A 23,159-nucleotide genomic window follows, 5' to 3' on the forward strand; every position below is an offset into this window, starting at 1 on the left:
AAAAGAACAGCAAGCCTACTGTGAAACATGGAGGAGGCTCAGTTATGTTTTGGGGCTGTTGTGCTGCATCTGGCAGAGGGTGTGCCTCAACTCTGTGCAGGGAACAAGGAAACCTCAAACTATCAAGACATTCTGGAGTGAAACATTCTGCCCAGTGTCAGAAAGCCCTGTCTTAGTCGTAGGTCATCAATCCTCCAACAGGGAGAAGGAGCCAAAACACACAGCTAGAAACACCCAAGAATGACATTGGACTTTTCTAAAGTGGGATGCAATTCACAAACAGTAATAATAATAATAATAATAATAATAATAATAATTCTCATCACTCGTACCAGTAGCACAGAGCATCTAATAGCCTTTTCCATTCAGACTCGTTACAAGCCAAGTGTTTTTACTTCACCCAACGTCTTTATCTATTGTCTTTCACCAAATGCAGATCTTCCTATCCTTCTTGAACCTGCTACTTTCCAGTCAAGTGGTTCTTTGTTAGGAACATTATCTCCTTTATGAAGGGAATGACCTGTCCAAATCCAGGGCCGTCTTAACGTATGGGCACAATGGGCACTGGCCGGAGGCCCCAGGTGCATAGGTGCCCACGATGATTTTTTTTACCTGCATTTTTAGCACTCTGTAATTTAATATTCTTTATGTTTCTTTATCAGTATGCTGCTGCTGGAGTATGTGAATTTCCCCTTGGGATTAATAAAGTATCTATCTATCTATCTATCTATCTATCTATCTATCTATCTATCTATCTATCTATCTATCTATCTATCTATCTATCTATCTATCTATCTATCTATCTATCTATCTATCTATCTATCTATCTATCTATCTATCTATCTATCTATCTATCTATCTATCTATCTATAATATAGTGCCTCTCATATCTATCTATCTATCTATCTATCTATCTATCTATCTATCTATCTATCTATCTATCTATCTATCTATCTATCTATCTATCTATCTATCTATTATATAGCACCTTTTCTATCTATCTATCTATCTATCTATCTATCTATCTATCTATCTATCTATCTATCTATCTATCTATCTATCTATCTATCTATCTATCTATCTATCTATTATGATATAGAGCCTTTCACATCTATCTATCTATCTATCTATCTATCTATCTATCTATCTATCTATCTATCTATCTATCTATCTATCTATCTATCTATCTATCTATAATATAGTGCCTCTCATATCTATCTATCTATCTATCTATCTATCTATCTATCTATCTATCTATCTATCTATCTATCTATCTATCTATCTATCTATCTATCTATCTATCTATTATATAGCACCTTTTCTATCTATCTATCTATCTATCTATCTATCTATCTATCTATCTATCTATCTATCTATCTATCTATCTATCTATCTATCTATCTATAATATAGTGCCTCTCATATCTATCTATCTATCTATCTATCTATCTATCTATCTATCTATCTATCTATCTATCTATCTATCTATCTATCTATCTATCTATCTATCTATCTATCTATCTATCTATCTATCTATCTATTTATTATATAGCACCTTTTCTATCTATCTATCTATCTATCTATCTATCTATCTATCTATCTATCTATCTATCTATCTATCTATCTATCTATCTATCTATTATATAGCACCTTTTCTATCTATCTATCTATCTATCTATCTATCTATCTATCTATCTATCTATCTATCTATCTATCTATCTATCTATCTATCTATCTATCTATCTATAATATAGTGCCTCTCATATCTATCTATCTATCTATCTATCTATCTATCTATCTATCTATCTATCTATCTATCTATCTATCTATCTATCTATCTATCTATCTATCTATCTATCTATCTATTATGATATAGAGCCTTTCACATCTATCTATCTATCTATCTATCTATCTATCTATCTATCTATCTATCTATCTATCTATCTATCTATCTATCTATCTATCTATCTATCTATCTATCTATCTATCTATCTATCTATCTATATAATATAGTGCCTCTCATATCTATCTATCTATCTATCTATCTATCTATCTATCTATCTATCTATCTATCTATCTATCTATCTATCTATCTATCTATCTATCTATCTATCTATCTATCTATCTATCTATCTATCTAGTGCAGGGGTGGGCAAACTTTTTGGCTCAGGGGCCACATTGACTTTTAAAATTTGACAGACAGGCCGGGCCAGCAATAGATGCATACATATCAAACATAAGCATAAAAAAGGCATTACAGTGTTAATATTTACATTCACTTTTAGTGGGAACAGTGTTGTTGATCACCCTTTTTTGCCAGTGCATCGAAGTCTGGTGTGAGTTTTGTTGTGGCAATTCTCAGAACAGATCTGAGGTGTTCATCGCTCAGCTGGGATCTATGGGGTGCTTTGTTGGTGTTCATAACACTAAAAGTCTGTTCACACACATACGTAGTGCCAAACAACACCAGCATCCTCTGTGCCATCTTCTGGATGTTTGGAAATTTGGCTGCGCTTAATGAAGCATAAAACTCACCCAGTTTAAGAGAGTTGAACTTCTCCTATATATGTTTCTTTTTGTTATCAAAACTGGGGATCCAGCCCATTATTTTGCCCAGGGGATTAGGATGCCATTAAGACGGCCCTGTAAACCTGTTTATGTTCCTTGACTTCAGTTGGTATGTACGCTCTGCATCTGAAATTCATTCAGGCCAATATATTAAATATTGAAAGTACATACAGTACATAAGGAAAAAAGACATATATTTCTTTTTGAAGTAAAACGCCTTTTAGATCATCACACTGAGTATTTCAGGCAGGGATTGAATGGTTTTATGGCCTTAGGGTGTCTCATTAAATACAATATGTGTAGACATTTTGAAAAATAAAAAAAAATAATGTTAGTTTGACTACAATTGTCTGTTGTAGGACATGTGGACCATAAATAAATGGTCACAGATATTTTGTATATAATGCATTTGTGAAAATTCAATTGGAGGTGAGGGTGGGATCAACAAAGGAGGCTCAATGTGAAAAAGCTCAGAAAAACTTGCATGTTCCTGTTTACGACATGGTGTGGCTTGACCACTTCACCCACCACAAAACATTAAAATAACACTTTTGTCTCGACCCCCTACTACACCTGCCTGCACTACAACCCTGCCAGTGTGTCTTTCTTCTAACTCACCTTCTGCCATTGGATTCAGCAGCGCCTGGCAGGGAAGGTCCATTACGAGTACGTATGAAAAGTATTCACCACCTTTGGGCATTTTTTCATTTTATTTGCTATATAACATTAATAATAATAATTCTTTGCATCTATATAGCACTTTTCTCACAACTCAAAGCGCTCAGCAATTGCAGTTTAAGGGCCTTGCTCAAGGGTCCAACAGAGAAGAGTCCCTATTGGCATTTACGGGATTCGAACCGGCAACCTTCCGATTGCCAGTGCAGATCCCTAGCCTCAGAGCCACCACTCCGCCATTGACATTGAATCGGAGCGGACTTAATTTGTCTTTTTTTGACACTGATTAACAGAAAAAGACTCTTTAATGTCAAAGGGAAAACAGATTTCTGCAAAGTGGTCCAAATTTAATTAAAAATATAAAACACAAAGTAAGCCATTAACCCATTTGATTTGACACATCAATGGTGCAGCCAATTGGATTTTAAAGCCCTAATTAGATCAATGGAGGTCACCTGTCTGGGTTTTCAATTGTGTGGAAGAAACCTCAGAGGTAGACAGGAGTCGTTAATCAAATAAGTCTTTATTCAGGCACCGGTGAGTACATGGATTCATGCGTTACAAGGCAGAAGAGCAAAGTTCCCCTTTTCGGCTGACTTTTTCATATTTTCTCCCCCACACTCCCCCCTTACTTATCGAGCAAGCAAAAAATTGTTTATTTCAGCATTTCTGTCTTTATTGTGTAAATCAGCTATCCATTTCTGTTTTGCGTACGTGTCAGATGGGCCCAAAGAAGGAAAGGTCATCTTTTCTGTGTTTAACAGACACGTTCCGAATGAGGAAATTGTCCTAGGTCAGCTTACTGCACCCTGTCTTATGACAGATGCCTGTATGAATAACCTACCGTTATAGCAAAACAGCTTTGTCAGCTTTTACCCCTTAGTAACTTGCAAGCAGTTCATTTTTATTTCACAATTGTCTGCAGTATAAATGCACCTATAGATTAAAGGTCAAACTTGTGGTGAGTCAGTATGGTAGCTTAACCCACACAAGGAAGACAAAAGAATACTCTGAGCAACTTCATGAAATGGTCATTGAAAAGCACAAGTCGGGATGGAGAGATGATAATATCCAAGTCACTGAATATCCAATCAAATCATTCATTAAGAAATGGAGAGTTTATGGCACAGCTGTAAATCTGCCTAGAGCACAAAATCTGAGTGATCTGCCAAGAATAAGACAAGTGAAGGAGGCCACCATGACACCTAAGAGCACTCTGAAGGAGTGACAAGTGACACTGGAAAGAGAAGTCATAGCTTTATGGAAGAGTGACAAAGAGGACATCTTGACAAAGGGTACATGAGAGACTATGAAGTCAGTGGGAAGAAGGTTCTATGGTCTAATGATGACACAAAAATTGAAGTGACCATCAGAGTAAATGTCATGTTACTCTACATATTATCAAAAACACACCATCTCCAATTAATGCGGCCATTCACCCTCACTCTGAGATGGGATTAAATAGCATTGTTCATTCATGTGAGCAGTTTCTATCATTCTTTGTCAACAAAATTGATACTATCCACCGTGGCATTGTTCAAACGGGCTATGAACTTTCTACTGTTAATCATGACATTGTCTTAGAATCCTTTGATCTAGTCTCACTTTCACAGCTAAAAAGAACTATTGACACCCTTAAACCAGCCCCCAGTCCTCTGGATATTGTACCACCACGTCTCTTAGTGGAAGCCTTTGATGTGTTGGGCCCACCCTTACTAGCCATTATCAATGATTCTATTAGTTCGGGAGTTGTGCCCTCATTTTTTAAACATGCTGCAATCCGTCCCCGTTTAAAAAAGGCAGAATTAGATCCTGGAGTTTTAGCCAATTTTCGTCCAATTTCCCAACTGCCATTTCTGGCTAAAATTCTAGAAAGAATTATTATTTATAATCAATTGGTTGATCACCTTAACTCCAATAATTTATTTGAGATCTACCAATCTGGCTTTAGGCGTTTTCATAGTGTTGAAACGGCACTCCTGAAAGTGTTCAACGACATCTCTCTTATTACTGACTCAGGTGATGCGGCAGTCCTTCTCCTCCTTGACCTGTCCGCTGCCTTTGATACCATTGACCATGAAATATTGCTGATGCGGCTTGAACATCTTGTTGGGCTTAAAGGGGCTGCTCTTAACTGGTTCAGGTCATATTTAACTGGTAGACACTTTCAGTGACTTTTAATTCCTCTTCTTCATCTACTGCTCCTCTTAAATATGGTGTTCCTCAGGGATCCATTTTGGGTTCTATTTTATTCTCCATATACCTTCACCCTATTGGATCTATTTTTAGGAAATTTAACATTGCTTTTCACTGCTATGCTGATGATACTCAGGTTTATATTCCTGTTTGCAACTCTACAACATATCAACTCCACAACTCTCTGTCTGAATTAAGATCCTGGATGGCTAATAATTTCCTTGACCTAAATCAAAATAAAACGGAGGTGCTTATAGTGGGTCCACCAGCTAAAGCCCAAATTGGTCTTGGACTTCTCGGCTCTTTCTCTGTCTTTTCCAAACCTCAAGTCCGCAATCTTGGTGTTACCTTTGATAGTAACCTCTCTTTTGAGAAACAAGTAAATTCTGTAGTCAAGAGTTGCTTTTTCCAACTTCATCTGTTAGGTAAGATAAAGCCTTTTTTATCTTCTAGGGATCTTGAGATAGCTACTCATGCGTTTATTTTTTCTCGCCTCAATTACTACAACTCGCTGTATTCTGGGATTAACAAATCTCTGATACGCAGGTTACAGTTGGTCCAAAATGCTGCCGCTCGCTTTCTGGTTGGGGCAAGAAAGTATGACTCTGTTTCTCCTATTTTAGCTTCTTTACACTGGCTGCCTGTCAGTTTTCGAATTGATTTTAAAATCTTGCTGCTAGTTTTTAAATCTTTACATGGGCTTGCTCCTGTCTAGTTATCTGAACTGTGTGTTTTACTTCAGCCATCCAGAGTGCTTAGATCGTCTGGTCAGCTGTCTCTGGTTGTCCCTCGTACCAAGAGTAAAACTAAGGGGGACAGGGCTTTTGCAGCTGCTGCGCCTCGCCTGTGGAACTCTTTACCTCATCATATAAAGGAGTCGTCTACAACTGAACTGTTTAAAACAAGACTAAAGACTCATTTCTATTCACTTGCATTCAATGACCTTCAGTAATACTGATGGTTTCCTCTTTGTGATTATATAACATTACTTCTATTTTTTATGTATATAACATTACTTCTGTTTATTATGTATTTTATTTTATGTTCATATATTCTATTTCTATTTATGTTTTATGTTAATTATTTTGTTTTTCTTTTATTCTATTATTGGAAAGCACTTTGGCCACAGCATTACTATGTTGTTTTAAATGTGCTATATAAATAAATTGACATTGACATTGACATTGCTGGTGGCATTATTAAGCTATGGGGATGCTTCTCTGCAGCAGGCCCTGGAAGGCTTGTGAGAGAAGAATGAATGCATTAAGATAAGGAGAGATTCTGGAGGAAAACCTGCTGTAGTCTGCAAGAAATCTGCACCTTGAGAGATTTGTTTTCCGGCAAGATAACACCAAGCATAAAACCAAAGCTACAAAGGAATGGCTTAAAAATAACAATGTTTAATGTCCTGGAGTGGCCGAGGGAGAATCCAGATCTCAGACCAATGGAAAATTTATGGCTGGACTTGAAAAAGGATGTTAACTCACGATCTACATACAACACGACAGAGCTTGAGTAGTTTTGTAAAGAAAAATGAGTAGCGTTGAAGAAGAGAGAGACTTGCGCACACAGATTCAAGGCTGTCACGGCTACCAAAGGTACATCTACTAATTATAAACCTGAAGGCAGTTAATACTTATGCAATCAATTATTTCATATTTCACATTTGTAATTAGTTTAGACCACTTGGCAGACATCTGTTTTTCATAACCTCCTTGGCATTAACCCCAAATGTGGCTCTGGTTTGAAATTCTACGCAATTTCAGTTAAACTCAAGTCAGGCTTGGGGTGATGTGTAATGATGCGCTTTATATTGTCAAGCCTGAATGACGCTCAGGACATTAATGTGCTGCCATCTAGTGGATGAAATAACACCATGCTGTAAAAAATCAGGAATATTTCAATGGACTCCACTTTATGGTAACTGATCAATATTCATGAGTGGAGTGGAGCCTCCAACGTAAAACACAATGGTAAATGAAAAGCTGTACAGGCAGCTTTAAAATGAATTTAAACTGAACCATTGCTTGAATTGATTTGTTAGTGATGATGATGTAAATTGGTCATCAGACATTAACACAGAAAGTGAAACTGATGCAATGTTACAGCACCCTACGACCAGACCGCCGTGATAGGCTCGGTGAATTCAGTCGCATGACGCTTCACTGTGGTGCGACAATAGCTGTGTTTTAAAAGGGCAAAATAACTGCAATCAAGTGCAAGGACAAGCAAGATGTTAAGCACTGTTCACAATGTGGCAACTGTCAATGTCTCTAGCGCCTTCCACACCATCCAACCTCTGCTCCTTAGGGACAAGCTGATAGAGATGGGAGTAGATTCATACCTGGTGGCATGGATCATGGACTGTCTTACAGACAGACCTCAGTATGTGCGTCTCGGGAACTGCAGGTCTGATGTTGTGGTCAGCAGCACAGGAGCGCCGCAGGGGACTGTACTTTCTCCGGTCCTGTTCAGCCTATATACATCGGACTTCCAATACAACTCGGAGTCCTGCACCGTGCAAAAGTTCGCTGACGACACTGCTATCGTGGGCTGCATCAGGAGTGGGCAGGAGGAGGAGCATAGGAACCTCATCAAGGACTTTGTTAAATGGTGCGACTCAAACCACCTACAACTGAACACCAGCAAAACCAAGGAGTTGGTGGTGGATTTTAGGAGGACCAGACCCCTCATGGACCCTGTGATCATCAGAGGTGACTGTGTGCAGAGGGTACAGACCTATAAATACCTGGGAGTGCAGCTGGATGATAAATTGGACTGGACTGCCAATACTGATGCTCTGTGTAAGAAAGGACAGAGCCGACTATACTTCCTTAGAAGGCTGGCGTCCTTCAACATCTGCAATAAGATGCTGCAGATGTTCTATCAGATGGTTGTGGCGAGTGCCCTCTTCTACACGGTGGCGTGCTGGGGGGGGGCAGCATAAAGAAGAGGGACGCCTCACGCCTGGACAAACTGGTGAGGAAAGCAGGCTCTATTGTAGGCACGGAGCTGGACAGTCTGACATCCGTGGCTGAGCAGACTCCTGTCAATCATGGAGAATCCACTGCATCCACTGAACAGGATCATCTCCAGACAGAGGAGCAGCTTCAGCGACAGACTGCTGTCACCGTCCTGCTCCACTGACAGACTGAGGAGATCGTTTCTCCCCCACACTATGCGACTCTTCAATTCCACCCGGGGGGGTAAACGTTAACATTATATAAAGTTATTGACTATTATACCTGCATTTTTATCACTCTTTAATGTAATATTGTTTTTAATCAATATGCTGCTGCTGAAATATGTGAATTTCCCCTTGGGATTAATAAAGTATCTATCTATCTATCTATCTATCTATCTATCTATCTATCTATCTATCTATCTATCTATCTATCTATCTATCTATCTATCTATCTATCTATCTATCTATCTATCTATCTATCTATCTATCTATCTATCTATCTATCTAATGTATGTGTCAAGGGAAATGTGGAAGTCACTAAATCTTGCACTGTGGTAGCCACCAAAAACACAAGGGGTGCATTGATCATGCTAATCAGGTACTGACATTCTACCCTCTCATGTGGAAACAACAAAAAAAATTATTAAAAAAAGAAAGCAAAGAAGTATGGTTGCACTGTCCTGATCGCAGCACTGGGCCATGCATTGGTGACTGTTGCAAAACATGTCACACGAAAGACGTTCACTGACTCTGCATCAGTACAGACGTGGACACTAGACAGACCTTTCCTTCTGTATTTATGCTGACATTTTGGTATGTACACATTTCTGTTACACATAATGATAATTTTTCTTGTTAAAAAGAATTCAATGATTTAGTCTTGTTTTTCCTTTGATAAACGTAACACTAACTAAGCTATAGAATTTTTTCCTGTTGGTCAGCACCAAAAAATCCAAATTAAATCCATGGCCATTCCATGTGGGGTCCTTCCGTGACACCCTCATGACAAAACACCCAGCAAATCAACTACTCCTGAAGTTTTGTATTGTTATCGGTTTTACAAAACCTAATCTGTCAGGAATATGCCAGGGACTCAAGGCACATTTTAGGTAGAGGGGTTTTCAGGGTTGGTTCCAACCTAAAAATGTGAAGCGATATTCCTTTTTGGAAATGTTTCTGTCATTTTTTGAGACACCCTGTATACAGCTGGGGGCTGTGTTAGTCAAAGCCCTTGATTTTACGGTCCTCTTTATCCAATTCAGCATCACAAGAGCTGGTGCTTATCTAAGTAGCACTGAACACAATGCAGGACCAACCCTGGATGGGATGCAAGTCCATCGAAGGTCTCACAAATTTCAAATAACTTCAAAGTTTCATTCCTTTTACAGAACATCACACAATGTAGACACAAAGCCTAAAGTAACTTTTATAGGCAGTGGAACTTCAAACATGAGAAGCTCAAGACTCACCGAAGCCGCTGCAGGTAAACAAGCCATACACTTTTCAAAAAGGTTAGACAGACATTCAGCTTCTCTGTAACCCAGTAATGCTTAGGTGTGCAACCCCCAAACCCCCCCCCCCCCCCCCCCCCAACCACCAACCACTGCTTAATAAAAACACTATGAAGAAGAACTTATTCAGAAATCCTACATTCCCTTTTCTTGTTTCCTGGCCCAATTTTGATTCTTATCCTAAGTTTTAAGTCAGTCCACCATGTCTTGGACCTGGACCTTTGTCTTCATCATTTTACCAGACTGCATTTCCTCATTTAGTTCTTTCCAGGAAAGATGTCCTTGACTTGGTCAAAGGGGTCCTCACTGTAATATTTTTGGCACTGGCACCTACAGAGAACAATGAAAAACAAAAATCAGGAAAGACAATAATTATAAAAGAACAAAAAACATTTTAGAAACAAGAGGAAATCATTCCATCTGGCTTCTTGGGGTAGCGTGACCTGTCACAGCCAAGCCAGGATTCCTCCTTGGCTCACATTTAAAGTGCTTCCTGTGTGGGGAACAACCCGGACACAGACAAGCAGACACATTCATGTCACCCAAAACACGTTTATTTACAACTATTACTATTTACAATTGTGCCACACAACCCACAGACTTCCCCAAAGTCCAGGCCAAACCGCAATGCCTTACTCTTCAGGCCGCCTGCTGTCTCTCCTTCCAAGACCTCGTCCTCTTCCACCCGACTCCAGCCTCAGATGAAGGGAGGCGGCCCCTTTTATCACTACCCGGATATGTTCGAGGTGTGCACCGGCCATCCCGCAGACACGCCCCAGTATGGCGGAAGTGCCGGCTGTCCTCCTGGAAGCACTCTGGGTGTTCCCTCTCTTCTTCTCCCCAGTACTTCCTGGTGTGGCGGAAGCACTGGGGTCCAGGGTCCTTCAGGCAGGGGCTCGCCCCCTGGCGGTGACCACGGGCCCCTACAGGGTTGGGCTTCCAAGCCCTGTACCCATGGCCCCCAATACAACCAGGGCGGATGCCCCCTCGCGGTCTGGAGGAGGAATGAGCCCTCCTCCTGTCTTTCTGGGCGTCCCGGCCGGGGTGCCACACCTGTTATCTTCCATGTTTTTTTTTTCATTATCCTTTGTTTTCCATTGTTTTTCTGATATTGTTCTGTTCATTTATTATTATTTGTTCAATTATGTACTATCTGTTAGGGTTAATTAATATTTGGTTATTATTTATTGTCTATGTGTGTTTTTCAAATCTCTCATGATCCTTGTATTTTGTGTGTGGTCCCCAAGAGGCGGGGCTAACAGTCAATCACAGTTAAGAGACCACCTCCAAACCCTGTAAAGTCAGGCTGGGAATTGAAGTCCAGTGCGGTTCATTCGAATGCACTCTGCTGTTGGTGGTTTTGTAAGCATTGCTCTCCTTGGGATTTCTGATTTTTGGAGGTTTTCTTCTCTGGAACTTTGATATTCTTACGGATTGTGTTTTTGACTTTGGTTGTTAGGATTGCCTTTAGTAATTCCTTTTTTTCTGCTTTGGTAATAAAAATTGTGATGGATGGCCGGGGCCCATGCCTGGCCGGGATGCCCTTTCACCACATCTGCCAGGGGGACAAGGGTGGGAAGCCCAGTATCTCCCCCTGGACGCTAGATGGCAGCCTCCCTGGGTTGCAGTGGTACCTCGGACTCCCCCAGGGCTTCATGGGGATTGGAGTTCTGTACAGCTCTGTGGGGTTCCGCAACAGGAGCGGCTGGCCCCTTTTGGGCACTGGTTTCACCTTACCAGGAAGGGCAGCTGGATGTCGCTAATCAACCACCTGGAGCACTTCTGGGTGCCTGATAAAAGGGAGCCAGCGACCACCACTCAGCGGCCAGAGTCGGGTGGAAGGAGGACAAAGCTGTGGAGGAGTGGTGGTGAAAGAGAGGAGTGTGGTGACTCAGTGATTAGTGCTTGGGACTGTGTTGTGGCTGGAGGGATTACGGGGAAGACGTGCCCTCCAGCTGAAGAAAAATAAAAGTCTTTTTATTTTATATGTGCCTCCTGTGTCAAGTCTGTGCCGGGTCGGGTGCAATATAGCGCCTTTCTTATAAAGATTTTGTGGACTTGCCCCTACTGCAGCTGGAGTTTTAACAGTTCTCCCTCTGGTGAGATATATTTCAAAGTTTTCTGTGCCTCTTTGGTCATTTTGTAACCTTGATCTTCATTTTGAGGCCTAGTCTGGCATTAAGCCTCCCATTTTCCTGGTGTAGTGATGCACTAACCTGAACTGGCCAAAGGGGTATAAGATCTTCAGGACTAGTCTGGGAAGCAGGCCAGTATTCTTGTATACCTGTCCAGAGGGGGTGCACCCAAAGGCAGCCAGAGTTCCAACTCTAGTGGCTTGCTTTTTTTATTATTTATTCACCTTATACAATTTCTTGTATTAGGAATTTATTATTTTGCACATACCCATTGGGTAGGGTTGCCAGATTGGAAAATTAGACATACGGGGACACTCTTAATATCTCTCTCTATATTACTATATATATAAATTTATACATGTCCCCTACACACCCAGACCAATATATTATATAAAAATAGAGACATAAGTTAAAAACATAAAGCAATGATTTTAATGGGTTATGAGGAAAACAAAAGTAAAATCATTTGAAAATTATTTAAAACAAGCTAAAAAAATTCTGTAAAAGTGAAATCATTTGAAAATATTTCTTTAATACAGACAACAGAGAAATATTATTATTATTTAATACAGGCACTTAGAAAAAAAGTGGGCCATGTCAAGTAGTAACAACAGTCACTGAATGTTGCAATGCTGATACAGAACTGCACAGCAGCGCGGCTGCAGAGCAAAACAGTAACAAGTGTCGCGGTCTTCAGCCAACCAGAACAACTAAACAGGCAGCAAACACAAGCTTCCTCTTTACATTTGGGTTATTTTCATAAAGAGAATCTGAGAAAAGAACGTATAATTACTTATAAAGTTACAACTAAGTACCGTTAAGAAGGTAGTAAAAATATATTTTTATTATGAAATTTGAAAATGAACTAAATACGGGACATTTGGGTGTCCCTGAAAGGTCAGTAAGGGACAGGGGACAAAATGATCAAATATTGGACATGTCCCGTATATAAGGGACGTCTGGCAACCCTACCGTTGTGTCAGAGTGTAGGGTGAGCCATTGAACAGTGCCCATGGAGCAATTGCACATTAAGGGCCTTGCTCAGGGACCCAACGGAGTAGGACCACCTTTTGGCACTAACAAGATTCAAAAGGACAACCTTCCAGATACCATGGCAGATCATTTGCCTTAGAGACTCCCTCTGCCTTAAGTTTGTCCTACACAAAACCAAAATGTGCTTAGGTCTGAACGTTCAAAAATAAAAGTAAAGTTCACAAAATATGGTGAAAGCTCCACTAGAGGGAGGATAACCGCAAACCTCTGGCCTGTGGATGATAAGGCAAACAAAGAACCTTTATAAAAAGAGATCTATTTCAACAAAATGCTGAAAAAAGCGAAAAAAGAGGCAAAAGGAGATGCCAACAAGGCAGTCCTAGGCAAACAAGTCCTAAAACACTATCCTGAAAAAAAGGAAGCAAAGAGTCAAAAAGTCAGCAAGTCCAAATGAAATATGAATAGCAAAATGGAAAAATTACCAATCACTAAGTGCGTACAATGTACCTCGGAGGAACTGAAATTCCTATCAGCCTTCCCACAAAATATAGGGAACAAGGCAAAACATACCTTCAAGTGCAGAAACTATGTAATAATCATAATTGACAAACCATACATGATTATCCATCCCATCCATCCATTATCCAACCCGCTATATCCTAACTACAGGGTCACGGCGGTCTGCTGGAGCCAATCCCAGTCAACACAGGGCGCAAGGCAGGATATAAACCCCACACACACACACACACACCAAGCACACACAAGGGACAATTTAGGATCACCATTGCACCCGGAGGAAACCCACGCAGACACGGGGAGAACATGCATACTCTACGCAGGGAGGACTTGGGAAGCAAACCTGGGTCTCCTAACTGCGAGGCAGCAGCGCTACCCACTGTGTCACCGTGCCGTCACCATACAATAATAAAGACAAAATAAATGCATTTAAGGGAGGTTCCACCTGCCCCGGAAGTGCTTCCTGGATGCAATGTGGTGGCAACAGATTCACTATAAAGAAAGCCACTCCTCATCATTCACAGAGTCAGAGTCAGATGGAAGAAGGCCTAAGAAGGAGAAGAAGATTATTGTTTGGGATTTTGTACATTGTGGAACGTTTGAGAGAAGCCTGTGAGAAGTATTTAGGGAAAAGAAATTCTTTATTTGAACCCGGAACCTGTATTTGTGTTGGTGTGTTTGGGGCTTGGGACTCTGTGGCACCCCCTATTGGTTACACATCACAACTTTTTTTGGTGGGGGGGGATTTTTTTTTGATTTCTTAGGGAGTCAGTGCTGGGGGGGCTGTCAAAAAAACAGGACCATTTAAAGGCCATTGATGCATTCCTCGTGTGGCATATACAAGAAATAAATTGTTGTTGCTATCATTTCCAGGACGGCTTGTGCTCCTCTCCCACACACTATTTTTATGAGACAGTCTGTAGCTATGAGGGTGAGAAAGCCAGAGCATCAAATGTAAAATTGTTCAATTTCAGTATTTTGAATCTCAATTTCATATAAAAGTATGCGTACCATCCATCCATAAATTTTCCAACCCGCTGAATCCGAACACAGGGTAACGGGGGTCTGCTGGAGCCAATCCCAGCCAACACAGGGCACAAGGCAGGGAACCAATCCCGGGCAGGGTGCCAACCCACCGCAGGACACACACAAACACACCCACACACCAAGCACACACATTAGGGCCAATTTAGAATTTAGTATGCGTACCTCTCTTTCTAATATCGCCACACACCAGTGTAAGTGAGACTGAGTGAGGGTCACAGGCACACTTCCCACTGCTTCATTCCCATAAGGCATGTCAAATATTAAATGGAAGTTGCTACTTTGAAAGCGCAGCCAATGAAAAACATAAATACAAAGAATTAAGAGGGGGTCCCACACTTTTTCATATGACTGTATCTGTGAGTGGCAAAAGTATGTGAACCGTTGCTTTTAGTATTTGGTGTGATCACCTTTTGCAGATACAGCTGGCACTAAACATTTCATTGATCAGTCATTCATCAGTCCTGCATGTCAGCTTGGAAGAAGTTTAGCCCATTCCTCCATACACAACTGCCTCAACTCTCTCAAATGAGCTGCACACTTCAGGTCATTCCAGAACATTTCAACTGGGTTAAGGTCAGGACGTTGACTTGGCCATTCCAAAACCTTTATGCTATTCTTCTTCAACCACTCTTTGGTAGAACGACTTGTGTGCTTGGTGGTGTCGTCTTGCTGTATGATCCAGTTCCTCTTGAGGTGTAGTCAATGGACAGATGTCCTCACATTTTCCTTCACTGGTATAATTCAGAATTCATCTTCCCATCCATGGCAAGCTGTGGACTGTTTTATATTAGGTAACTCATTACTTTAAAAAAATAATCCTACTATATAACACTCGTTAATCTAATAGTGTGAACAGGGGCTGACCTGAAGTGTGCATTGTGTGCAGGGACTGAGTCATTGCAGCATATTCTGTCCGGCTGTAAGGTTAGTTTGAGCCAAGGAAGATACACTTGGAGGCATAATAAAGTGTTATCATGTGTAGCTATGGTAGTGGAAGAGAAAAGAAATGGAGTAAATTCAGCAAAGGAGGTAAAAGAGATTAAGCAGGTATTTGTCAAGGAGGGGGAGAACAATGGCCCAACAGGTATAATTAAACTAAGAGGATGTTGTGGCACGCGGCTGGGGGTGGTACCCAGCCGGGACGCCCAAGAGGACCGGAGGAGGGCTTATGCCTCCTCCAGACCATGTGGGGGTGACTGCCCTGGTACCTAAACCCTGTAGGGGCCCGTGGTCACCACCAGGAGGTGCCCCAATGCCTGGAGAGCCCTGGACCTCAGCACTTCCGCCACACCAGGAAGTGCTGGGGGGAAGAGGATCAGGGACACCCGGAGTGCTTCCAGAGTGCCGACGGAAGAATACTGGAGGACACCTGGAGCACATCCGGGTGGATATAAAAGGGGCTGTCTCCCTCCATTCGATGGCTGGAGTCGGGTGGAAGTGAACAAGAGTCTTGGAGCAGAGGAGTGGAGGTGGCGAAGAAAGGCATTTTGAGAGGGCCTGGACTTTGGGGTGATTGGTGCTGTGGCACTAGGTTGTGTGCTTCATAACATCCATATTACTAAACGAGAATGGTAAACCGGATATGGACGCAGGGACCTGCCCGTGGACGCAGGAGACATAGTGCGCAGGCGCTACACAAAGACTATGAACCGTCTGACATGCCGCAAGCAGGATAAAGCGAGGTCAGAAATAAAAGACAGAGTAGGAAACAAAGTAAAACGTCATAAAGAGGTTATAGAACGGGGCCAAACACATGGAGAGCAGGTTACAGATGATGAAAACTGGAATGCAACAGCTTCAGAAAAACCTAGGCACGAAACACATGCACAGCGAGGGACAGAATATAAAGGCAGAAACAACGACAGTTAAAGGTCCACACCACACAGCAGAGGCAGACCCGGAAGGTGCAGGCGCCTACATCGCGCGTCGGAAGGCGCGGTAAAGTACAAAAGGCAAAGGCGCCTACACAGCATGGTGAAACCCGACATAATATGGAAGGCGCAGGCGTTGCCGCCATATTGGGAGTGGCACTAATGCGTAGTGAGGGCACAGGCGTCACCGCCATATTGTGCGTGGCACTACTGCTGAGTAAAGTTAAGAATAATGTGCTGCTTGGTGTGCCACACAAACCCCCCACAGACTACGGAGTCCATGGAGACTACGAACGACATAACCACTCAAACAACAGAAGTCAGCGCCCAACCCCAGAGTAGAATGGGACAGAATACGGAGTCGAGAAAGGTTCACAAATCAAACCCGACATGATACGCCACCCCAAAGTAAAACGGGACAGACTACGGAGTCCAGAAAGGGTCACAAATCAATTGGAGTACGGAGAGCGCCAGACAGTACGCAAACACACTACACATGCATGATCCACGCACCTCTAATAACCCGCAAGCAAAAACACGATATAGTACAGAAACCCCACAAATACAGACTCCACAACATATTTGAATCACATTACAGTGATACAATATTAACAGTGCAACCACACAAGACACAGGCACAACACCTGATGGGTAATAAGAATAAACGAACACTCCGTATTAAAGGTTCGTCATCCTCACACGTGATGACTATACAACATAAGTTAATCATCACATTACAGTCATACATTTTTAACAATTCAACCACAGAAAACACTACGTATTAACAGTAAGTGCAATCCATTATCCATGTTACTAACGCTAAACAAGGAAGAACTAATGGAGTTGCGCTCACGCCTCCAAAACAATAGACCAGATACCACTGCTATATTATGTCCAAAGAATATTGATGTTGATCACATAAATAACCAGGTCATTGCATTACTACTTGGAGAAAGCCGCCTCTTTCTAAGTACTGACAAAATTGATTCTGAAGACGACATTGAACATCTTAATTTCCCTTTACAATATCTGAACACTATTAACCCAGCCGGATTGCCACAACACAATCTTAACCTTAAAATCGGAACAATTGTCATGCTATTAAGAAACCTTAATACTAAACAAGGTTTATGCAACGGTACACGTTTAGTCATCAACACCATGACAAACAATGTTATTGAAGCAAAAATACTTACAGGATCACATACTGGCAATACTGTTTTAATTCCTAGAATTGACCTTACAAGTTCTGCCCTTGAATTGCCATTTACACTTGGGCGACGCCAATTTCACAGTAAACCTGCATTTGCCATGACAATCAACAAATCCCAAGCACAGACCATGGACAAAGTTGGCATATACCTCTCTGAGCGCGTATTTGGACATGGACAACTTTATGTAGCCTTCTCATGAGTTCAGCGTTCATCTGACATTAAAGTTAAAGTTATAAATACTCCAAACCAAGGAAAACTCATTCAAGGACAACAAACCATCTTTACTACAAATATTGTATATAAAGAGATATTCCAATAAATCTTTGGGATTTACCATACAATGCGTTCTTTACTTCCTATCCACCGTCTGAAACTGCGGAGACAAAACAGGTACGGGTTCAAACCGAACGAGCTCAACTGACGGATATACGCCTACAACGCATGTCTCAAACCGCAGAAGCAGGGCAAGCACGGGTTCAAAACAACGCAAACTCCTACAACGCGCGTCTGAAACTACGGCTGACCAGCGGGCACGGGTTCAAAACGCCGGGGGTATGCGAGCGAAGCGAGCAGGGGGCGGAACCCCCTTGTTTGTAAATATTGTAAAATAAATGTGTGTTGGGTGACAAAATAATGTCTACCTGTCTGTGTCCGGGCCAGGTTACACAATGTCAATTAAGTGTAAGAAATGATTGGGAGCTGAGTGCAGACCTTAATACAAGATTAGCTGTACCAAAGGGGATAACTACAAGTAGTTTGTGGCCAGATGTAGTGTTATGGTCAGAAAAGAAACGTGTAGCGTACTTCATTGAATCAACGGTGGGAACGGAGTGATGAAAAAGCGCATGAGAGGAGTAAATCAAAATATGCTGATTTGATGCCACCCAGAGAAGTTGGACTGAACACGTATGGGCAATTGAGATAAGCTGCCATGGATTTGTAGCCAAATCAGTATCATCGCTTTCAAAAGAGTTTGGTGCCACATGAGAGGTTGGGCATCAAACTAAAATATTGTGGCTGTTCAGGGTGATGTTTTTAGATGGGTGCAGAATTGGCTGATGTTAAGAGTGGTGTTCTACAGGGATGGGTGCTAGGGTTGCTGCTTATAATATATATATATATATATATATATATACAGTATATATATATATATATATATGTATACAGAATTAGGGCAAAACACGTGTCGTGTACTCTTTGCATTATTTGACAGTAAACTATTTCAACCATTCTATGATCTGCTTCTCACAACTGAGGGCACTGTGGCGGATGTTAGCTGACTTGCTGACCAACTACAAGCGTTACCTGGTAGGTAACCACCCATACAATCAGATTGTGATTCAGACTATGAATGCCGTGAATGTAATTACCCCGATCTACATGCTGTCAAATAAACGAACCACACGCCGTGACGCAACGTTAGGGGCTTTGCCTCTAGCGCAGAGGTTCGATTCCCGTAAAGGAGTGCAGTGAGTGTGTACGCCTGATGAGCCCAGAATTAGGGCGAAACACGTGTCGCGTACTCTTTGCATTATTTGACTGTAAACTATTTCAACCATATATATATATATACAGTATATATATATATATATATATATATATACAGTGATCCCTCGCTATATCGCGCTTCGCCTTTCGCGGCTTCACTCCATCGCGGATTTTATATGTAAGCATATTTAAATATATATCGTGGATTTTTCGCTGCTTTGCGGGTTTCTGCGGACAATGGGTCTTTTAATTTCTGGTACATGCTTCCTCAGTTGGTTTGCCCAGTTGATTTCATACAAGGGACGCTATTGGCAGATGGCTGAGAAGCTACCCAACTTACTTTCTCTCTCTTGCGCTGACGTAGGGGGGTGTGAGCAGGGGGGCTGTTCGCACACCTAGACGATAGGGACGTTGCTACCTTCTGTGTGCAGCTGCTTCCTGAAGGACATGCTGCACGGTGCTTCGCATACTTAAAAGCTCAAAAGGCACGTATTGATTTTTGACTGTTTTGTTTTTCTCTGGCTCTCTCTCTCTCTCTCTCTCCCTGCTCCTGACTGAGGGGGTGTGAGCTGCCGCCTTCAACAGCTTTGTGCCACGGTGCTTCGCATACTTAAAAGCCAAACAGCCCTATTGATTTGTTTGCTTTCCTCTGTCTTTCTGACAGACTCTGCTCCTGATGGGCACTCCTTTGAAGAGGAAAATATGTTTGCATTCTTTTAATTGTGAGACGGAACTGTCATCTCTGTCTATATATATAAATGATTTAGATAGAAATATAAGTAACAAGCTGGTTCAGTTTGTAGATGATACCAAGATAGTTGGATTAGCAGATAATTTGGAATCTGTTATTCATTACAGAAGGACTTGGACAGCATACAGGCTTGGGCAGATTTGTGGCAGATGAGATTTAGTGTCAGTAAATGTAAAGTATTACACATAGGAAGTAAAAATGTGAGGTTTGAATACACAATGGGAGGTCTGAAAATCAAGAGTACGCCTTATGAGAAGGATTTAGGGGTCAAAGCGAACTCTAAGCTGTCGACTTCCCAACAGTGTTCAGAAGCCATTAAGAAGTCAAACAGAATGTCAGGTAATATAGCGCCTTGATGTGTGGAGTACAAGTCACAGGAGGTTCTGCTGAAGTTTTTTAACACATTGGTGAGGCCTCATCTGGAATATTGTGTGCAGGTTTGGTCTCCAGGCTACAAAAACGACATAGCAGCACTAAAAAAAGTCCAGAGAAGAGCGACTGGGCTGATTCCAGGGCTACAGGGGATGAATTATGAGGAAAGATTAAAAGAGCTGAGCCTATACAGCTCATCCCGGCCGGGACACCTCTGAGATGGAAGGATGGGGGAAGGCAGCTTTTTTAGGACACTGCCTCCCCCTAAATGCTAGGTGGCAGCTCCCCTGGAATGTAATGGTGCCCCGGATTCCTGCAGGGCATCCTGGGACTTGGAGTGCAGTTTCTCAGCCCCGTTGGGTACCGTGGGTGCTGCCAGGAGGAGCTGTGAGAGGACCGAAGGAGCCATGCCTCATCTATAGCCCGGAAGTACTCCTAAGTCATGAGGATGGGAGCCCTGAAGTACTTCCGGGCTGAAGATAAAGCCAATTCTCCATCTGACCCGGAACTGTGAGAAAGTCATGGTGGAGGAAGGACAGAAGCAATTCCAGGTCAAGGACAATATAAAGGACTGTTGGAGACCCAGCAAGTGAGCTGGATTTGGGAGGAGTGTGACAAAGCTTGCTGGGAGGTGGAGGAGAGAATTATTGTGCTAATTTATTGTATTGTATTGCCTGTTTACTGTGGCTGAGGTGCTTTGGAGGCACTGCTTAGAAAAAAGAAGAACTAAAAATACTTCTGAGTGCTTTTAACCTGTGTCTGTGTCTGTCTGTTGCGGTTAACGGGGTGACAGCGACCCCTAGTGTTCTTACAACAGTTTAAGCAAAAGAACATTAAGACGTGACGTGATTGAAATGAGGCAACATGGTGGCGCAGATGTAGCACTGCTGCCTTGCATTTAGGAGACCTGGGTTTGCTTCCCGGGTCCTCCCTTTGTGGAGTTTGCATGTTCTCGCCGTGTCTGCATGGATTTTCTCCCACAGTCCAAAGACATGCAGGTTAGGTACATTGGCAATCCTAAATTGTGCTTTGTGTGTGGGCTGGCACCCTGCCCGGGGTCTGTTTCTGCCTTGCGTCCTGGGATTGGCCCCGGCAGTCCCCTGTGACCCTGTGTTAGGATATAGTGAGATGGATGATTGAAGTGTTTAAAATTATGAAGGGAATTAGTCCAGTGGATCGAGACGGTGACTTTAAAATGAGTTCATCAAGAGCATGGGGACACAGTTGGAAACTTCCCCGAAATTTCGCACAAACATTAGGAGGTTTTTCTTTACACAAAGAATGACAGACACACTAAGTGACCAAGTAGTGTGGTAGACAGTATGACTTTAGGGACTTTCAAAACTCAACTTGATGTTTTTTGGGAAGAAATAAGTGGACAGGACTGGCGAGCTTTGTTGGGCTGAATGGCTGAATGGCCTGTTCTCGTCTCAATTGTTCAAGAGTTCTGATGTTCAAAGGAAATCAGGCAAGTGGTTAAGAAATCAGCGAGGCGGAACAAGCAAGTCGGTGGATAGGATTAGGGTGACATAATACGGATTGGGATAAAGATGCCTAAATCTTTAATTTTGTACAGATGTATGTTTTTATTTGTGTTTTTAATGGTTCTTTTAAATTGGTATACATTATAGTATTTTCAATTTAGCAGTTTCAACGGTTTTAAGGTTGTGCATTAGTGAGATTTTATTGCAATGACAGGGTGCGGAGCTTGAAGTTTTAGGATTTCGTGACTTTTAAGATTTTAATGATGTGTAATGGAGGTTTAGATGGGGTAGGTACGACTGAGTGGTTTTAATTAGGTGATTTAGCCTGTCAAGCACTATTCTGGTCTGAGTTCCTCAGAGGTTGCTGAGTTAGTATGTGACTATTATGTGCAACTCCAATCAGATTTTACCTCTGAGTTTGCCAGAATAGTTTTGTACAGGGTAGGATTGGTATTTTCCATTCATCCATCCATTACCCAACCTGCTATATCCTAACTACAGGGTCACGGGGGGCTGCTGGAGCCAATCCCAGCCAACACAGGGCGCAAGGCAGGAAACAAACCCAGGGCAGGGTGCCAGCCCACCGCAGGGCGCGCACACACACACACACACACACACACACACACACAAACACACACCAAGCACACACACTAGGGACAATTTAGGATCGCCAATGCACCTAACCTGCATGTCTCCGGATTGTGGGAGGAAACCCACGCAGACACGGTGAGAACATGCAAACTCCACGCAGGGAGGACCCGGGAAGCGAACCTCAGGTCTCCTAACTGCGAGGCAGACTGGTATTTTATCATTTTAATTATTTATTGATGTAAGTATTAATAATAGGTGTAAAAATAGCAAAGGAGGAAGTGTTTAGATGTGGCTGAGCCTCGGTCATCAGGTAGGGAGAGAGGTGTGTGTGAGACGTCATGCGCACTGTTGAAACCTTCTCGCTGTCATGGGCCTTAAATGCAATGAAACGCTATCTATCTAACCTGATGACCTTGGTGATTCTCCTGGGTGACTATTGTTCAGCTAAACTGCAATAATAGAATAGCATCTTTATATATAACTAGGGGGCTTCGCCCCCTGCTCGCTTCGCTCGCCAACCCCCGTGTTTGGTTTTCCGGATACACACTTTTAAGATTGTTTTTTCTTTGAATTGTTGCTATTTCATTAGTTTCACTTTTATTTCAGAACTTCTGTAAAAACAATATTTGTAATCTTGCAAGTCCCAATATGCTGAATCTTTTTAATGAGGTCAGGACAGGTTTCTCTGTTTGGAATTTCAGCACAGACAAAACGATCGACATCATCAGCAGTTCATAATTTTTTTTTTTTACAAAGTAATAAAGTAAGTAGCGTTCTGCATTG

General features: G+C 42.0%; 1 protein-coding gene across 1 annotated transcript in view; it reads right to left on the reverse strand.

Annotated features, from left to right (window-relative positions):
* Positions 1–10,008: 10,008 nt before the first annotated feature.
* lmod1b (leiomodin 1b (smooth muscle)) overlaps positions 10,009–23,159 on the reverse strand; it is an 80,642-nt gene continuing 67,491 nt past the window's right edge. The window contains exon 3 of the mRNA XM_028796430.2: positions 10,009–10,244. Within this exon, the coding sequence (XP_028652263.1) occupies positions 10,218–10,244 (27 nt within the window). The 3' untranslated portion in view covers positions 10,009–10,217. The remainder of the gene's footprint in view (positions 10,245–23,159) is intronic.

The sequence above is a fragment of the Erpetoichthys calabaricus genome, chromosome 3 (genome assembly GCF_900747795.2).
Source record: "Erpetoichthys calabaricus chromosome 3, fErpCal1.3, whole genome shotgun sequence".
Taxonomy (NCBI): domain Eukaryota; kingdom Metazoa; phylum Chordata; class Cladistia; order Polypteriformes; family Polypteridae; genus Erpetoichthys; species Erpetoichthys calabaricus.